At 39.8% G+C, this 5,518-nt stretch overlaps 1 protein-coding gene across 1 annotated transcript in view; it reads right to left on the minus strand.

Moving 5' to 3' along the window:
- LOC116697504 (bifunctional apoptosis regulator) overlaps positions 1-5,518 on the minus strand; it is a gene marked incomplete in the record, with an annotated part of 15,932 nt that overhangs the window by 6,327 nt on the left and 4,087 nt on the right. Inside the window, 3 exon segments of the mRNA XM_032528827.1 lie at positions 2,712-2,805; positions 3,602-3,700; positions 5,316-5,518. Coding sequence (XP_032384718.1) covers positions 2,712-2,805; positions 3,602-3,700; positions 5,316-5,518 — 396 coding nt within the window.

Consider the following 5,518-nt stretch of genomic DNA (forward strand, 5'->3'; position numbering starts at 1 on the left):
TATATTTGCTAAATGCCAGAATAATCAGAAAGATTTATTTAGACTATTTTTTAAATTATTTTCTTCAAAGTCAGAAGTTTACATACACTAAGAATACTATGCATTTAAACAAATTTGGAAAGCCCGGATGATGATGTCATGTCTTCGGAAGCTTCTGGCAACATTTGAGTTAATTAGAGACACACATGTGGATGTTTTTTAAAGGCACACCTGAAACACACCGATTCTTTGTGTAACATCATGGGAAAGTCAAAATAAATCCGCCAGCCTATCAGGAAGAAACTTTTGGACTTGCACAAGTCTGGTTCATCATTGGGTGCAATTTCCAGATGCCCGAAGGTGACACGGTGATCTGTTCAGACAATTCTAAGCAAGTATAAACACCACGGGAATGTCCAGGCATCATACCGCTCAGGAAGGAGATGGGTTCTGGGTGCTTTGGTCCAAAATGTGCATATCAACCCAAGAAAAAAAAGCTAAATACCTTGTGAAGATGCTGGCTGAAGCTGGTAAGAGTGTGTCATTATCCACAGTGAAACGAATACCGTACCAACATGGGCTAAAAGACCACTCTGCCAGCAAGAAGCCATTACTCCAAAAGAAACATAAAAAGCCAGATTACAGATTGCAAATGCACACAAGGACAAAGACCTTAACTTTTTAGAGACATGTCCTGTGGTCTGACAAAACTAAAATTGAACTGTTCGGCCATAACCGTCGTTACATTTGGAGAAAAAAGGGGGAAGCTTGCAAGCTTGACAACACCACCCCAACTGTGAAATACGGGGGTGGCAGCATCATGTTGTGGGGTTGTTTTGCTGCAGGAGGGACTGGTACACTTCACACAATAGACGGCATCATGAGGACAGAACATTCTGTGGAAATACTGAAGCAACATCTCAAGACATCAGCCAGGAAGTTAGAGCTTGGGTGCAATCGAGTCTTCCAAATGGACAACTTAAATTCATTAATTTAATTAATACTGTTTATTGACCCCCGGTTGGGAAATTACGATCATGATCCGAAGCATACTGCCAAACTGGTTAAAGATAACAAAGTGAACGTCTAGCAGTGGCCATCACAAAGCCCTGATCTCAGTCCTATTGAAAATGTATGGGTAGAGCTGAAAAGGCATGTGCAAGCACGGCAGCCTACAAACTTGGCTCAGTTACACCAGTTCTGTCAGGAGGAATGGGCCTAAATTCCTGCCAACTATTGTGAGAAGCTTGTGGAAGGATATCCAAAACGTTTGACCCAAGTCATACAGTTTAAAAGGCAAAGGTACCAAACACTAATGAAATGTATGTAAATTTCGGACTTTGACGAAAGGAATAAAAAAAAAAGGCATAAATAAATCCTTCTCTCATTATTCTGGCATTTAGCAAATATAAATAATTGTGTTAATCTTAACAGACATAAACCAGGAAAAGTGATTGTTTGTCTTTTTATATAGTGTATGTAAACTTCTGGTCTCAACTGTATTGTGTCCTCTTTTTGTGTAATTTGGTAAAGTAAGAAAGCAAAGTTACTTCTAAACAAAGAAGAAATTCAATGCTAAAAACAAAATTCCTAAATAGGACTGCTGTGCATGAAAATTTGTCGCCACAGCCGTAAAATGGTTGGTCATTTAGCCGTGTGTCCATTTAGCCCGATGATAGATTCACAGTTAAAAAATTAAACTGTAACTCCACCTTTATAAATATCAGTTATGTGCATAATATTTGTCTTATGTTATATATCTTTGCATGGATAAAGCCTATATGATCATGTAAAGTAAAAGTAAAATGATGGTGCATTGTGCTGTTTTTCTGGTGAAAAAACTAAAAAGCTACAAAAGAAGAATCCTAAATATTTTTGGAGTTTGGGAAATCAAAGGGCAAGAAATGTGTAAACCTGAATCTGGAGGGAAGGTGGACCCAGACTAGACCCAGACTCAGTGTTCACTTGAAATGTTTACACAAGGTATTTTTATCCTGCAACTTGTTTTCCTAGTTACTTGCCAGTTAGGTTCATGTGAGCCAAGAAAGTAAAAAGCATCCAAAATAAACTGATGCTTTGCACACAGGCCCAGGCCCCCTTTTCCAAAAATGACCTGATTCAATAATGATATTTGTTAATAAACTGGGGTCAAAAACAGGACCATGCTCTCATCTATTTACACTCTTCTAGCAACACACGCACACAAAATGTACCGCCACGTAGTAAGACAAAGTTACGTTGCTCCCAAGTGCCACATGGACAAAATCAACATGATCTTTCTACATGACATGAACAAGTGACCTTTTCATCCACTACTGTGATAACATTTAAATATTACATACCTCTATGACACTGTCTCGTCTTGTTGCATTGGTATAAATAATGGTCTCATAACGTTGCAGACTGGCGAATTGCAAGTACAGTAGTTGAAAGTTTCAACCTGTCTCGTCACATATCTTTGGACTGAACCAAACTTAAATGTTCTTACTTTAACACGTTATCCCTTGGTTTATTGTGTGCCTCATCTGTTAATCAATCAACATTACCCTCGAAATCCGATAAATCCATATAAAGCTGAGACACTGCTGTTGCCACGGCAACACTATCATACTGTCAATGGCACCTGATAGGCAGGTAAGAAGGTAGCTGGGTGCTATAGCATTAATTTTTAGGCCATTTGACATCATACTCTATAAAATAGTATAGTAAACATAAAGCAGCTGTGTACTTACAGCCACACACGTGAGTGCCGTCAGGACTCCAGAGAAGAAGAAGCCTGCTCCTTTGTGCTGGTTTGTCTTGGATCTTCCCAAGTTGTCACCATACCTAAAAACAGACCACAAAAGGTATCAAATCCAAGTGAACAGATTAGACATACTCAAGGCACGTTGATTGGGATAGCATCATCACTGTTAAAGGGATCTCTGATATGGCGCTTACTCACTGCTTGTACCAGCTCTACTCGGCTCGGCCGCGGTCCACCGTCCTCCTGTTTCCATCGCAGATTTAGTACAGCCTCATGCGTGAGGCGAGCGTGGCTGGTCGCGATAGCGACATCGCAGGAATCTGCCGTGACCTAACGCGACACACACACACAACGTCATAGGTGTGTTGTTTTTGTGTCTCGCCATGTGGCTCTTGCCACAGCCAGAAGACAAATTTAGTTTCAAAAGAAGCTGGGAAAAAAAAAAAAACGCTGGATAAACTATTTAAAAAAAACAGGACACCCCTGTCTGTCGCTGGCAATGATGACGCAGTGATTAGTGACGATTATCTCCGAGCAATCAGCAGTCTGCAGGTTTTCACGTCACCTATGGGTATCGTCTCAGCTTACTTGGAACCTCGACGGAGTTGGTACCAGAAAAAAGTACCGAGTAGAGTCGAGGCGAGTCGAGCAGGTACCATGTAATGGAAAAACGCCATTAGAATTGTATTGTGGGTGATGTATGCACTAGGTTTTGGAAGAATAAAATCCCATTTTGATCTTTTTGTTTTAAACTGTCCATAGTGAGTCTGTTATAGGAGTGCAGTGTTAAATTGGTCTTTCAGTGTTAATGCTAACACACTGTTGTTCCAAAGCTTTACACCAAAACAGATCGCATCGTAGATTATACTGTACTACCTCTGAAAGGCTAGCAAACTCCGGGAGATTTTGGGGTTTTTCTGGATCTCTGCTCTTCTCCGCTGAACGACCTCACTGAACAGCTTGTCAGTTGCATCCCTAGAGAGAGGAGAATTAAGTTAACAAGTGCAATTAGTAATTAATTAAATCAGAATCAGAAATACTTTATAAATATACTTTAAAGACAAATACAGAACAAGAGAACAACCAAAAAAGGTGGTAAAGCTAGGGTTATGTTCTTTGGGGGTTTTGTTCAAACAACCTAGCTGTTTCGTAAAAACACATTCATCAAGTTTTTCCCTTTCCTGGATTAAAACAGTGTGCACTATGCATTGACTGTGTAGTGATAAACTGATATCAGTAACAGTGTACAAAGATAATCCAAACTCCTCACCTGTCATTTTATTAAAATAACTTTTAGCGGATTTCACATACTGTATATTTCCTATAAACCACGTTACTTCTTTAGTGATACAGTATTTGTGTCTGATGACAACAGCTTTTTCCTCTTACTTATTACAGTAAAAAAGTAAATACATTTGAAGACATTCAAATGTTGGATAAACAAATGTCTCCGTTTCATCAAATGAATTAGCTGCGGGAGGTAATTCCTTAAACCAACTTCCTACATTTTAGTACATACTTCCATAGGTGTCTTTTTTTCCTTTTACTCTAGAGAACTAGATTCTTGACCAATTAGCAAAAGACGTTTGTAAGTATGTAGTCTCACATTGCCAGCTCCTCCAAAGCACGCTGAAGGAGGGTCTAGCTACTCCACATATCATTTGGGGATGGGAGAAAAACGTGCTCTGGTTTAATGGCATTTCTTAAAACCAATCAAAATTGTAATGGGCGTGGCCAAACTCTGCGCAGAGCCGCTGCAAAATAGTTGCGCGAGAGAAAACTCAGATTGGTCAGATAGTCTAGCTAGTGGTTTCAATTTACCCTGCAAAGATCTGAGGAGGACACAACAATTATAGTCCTCATAAATCCAGCGAATTTAAAATCCAAACACAAACAAAGCGGATGGAAACGGAATTTCTGGCGGAATTTTCTGCAGCACCGAGCAATCACGGAAGTTGAACAAAAAGGATATAGACTAGTAAATATGTGACTTGTTTTGGAATATTGTGAAAGTGAAACCATGCTGCACTAGGCAAACAGATTACAAGGCTATGCTGTATAAAGCAAAAATAATGTAATCTTAGCCCACATACTGAAAGGAAAAGTCTTGAACAGCACTGGTAGTGTGGAGCATACATTGTACTGTCTCCCTCCTCATCGATTAGGCTGAGAAGCTTAAGCTAGCAGATCAGTAACTCCAGCACTGTCCAGACAGCCAGGAAAAAACTAAATTCATTCTTAACAGTTGGGGGTAACTTGGTTGTTAAATTACTGAAAAATTGTCTGGCACTGTAGGGGTCAAAGATATTTCTCCACCCCTGGAGATGAGTCATAAATCAAGATTGTCTATCCTTGTAAATAAAGGTTTTATTTAGACATCTAGCATTTGAAAACTTTTTTTCTTACATTAAAAATAGTTTTTTGTTCATTAAGGTGTATTTGAACTACACCTGTCACACACAAGCTTTTTTTTGTCTTTAGAAGTTGTCAGTAGGGGTTTGTTCTCTACTGCACGTTAGAGAAATATGAATATTTTGGTCAGAAATTCAAACATTCATTCCCTGACATGGTCTGGCTGTGAAAAGCATACCTCAGCAGTATGTTGATTTTAGGAAAGCCTTCCCACTTCTCCCGGCACTCTGGGCACTCATTCTTGTGAGAGGACTCCCACCACAGAGCCAGACAGTGTCGGCAAAAGTTATGGCCGCAGGTCAAGGTGGTGGGGTTCACTAAGATGTCGTAGCAACAGTGGCATGAGACTTCATGTTCTGAGAGGACGGTGGAGGAGGTCTT

The sequence above is a fragment of the Etheostoma spectabile genome, chromosome 2, assembly GCF_008692095.1.
Source record: "Etheostoma spectabile isolate EspeVRDwgs_2016 chromosome 2, UIUC_Espe_1.0, whole genome shotgun sequence".
Taxonomy (NCBI): Eukaryota; Metazoa; Chordata; class Actinopteri; order Perciformes; family Percidae; genus Etheostoma; species Etheostoma spectabile.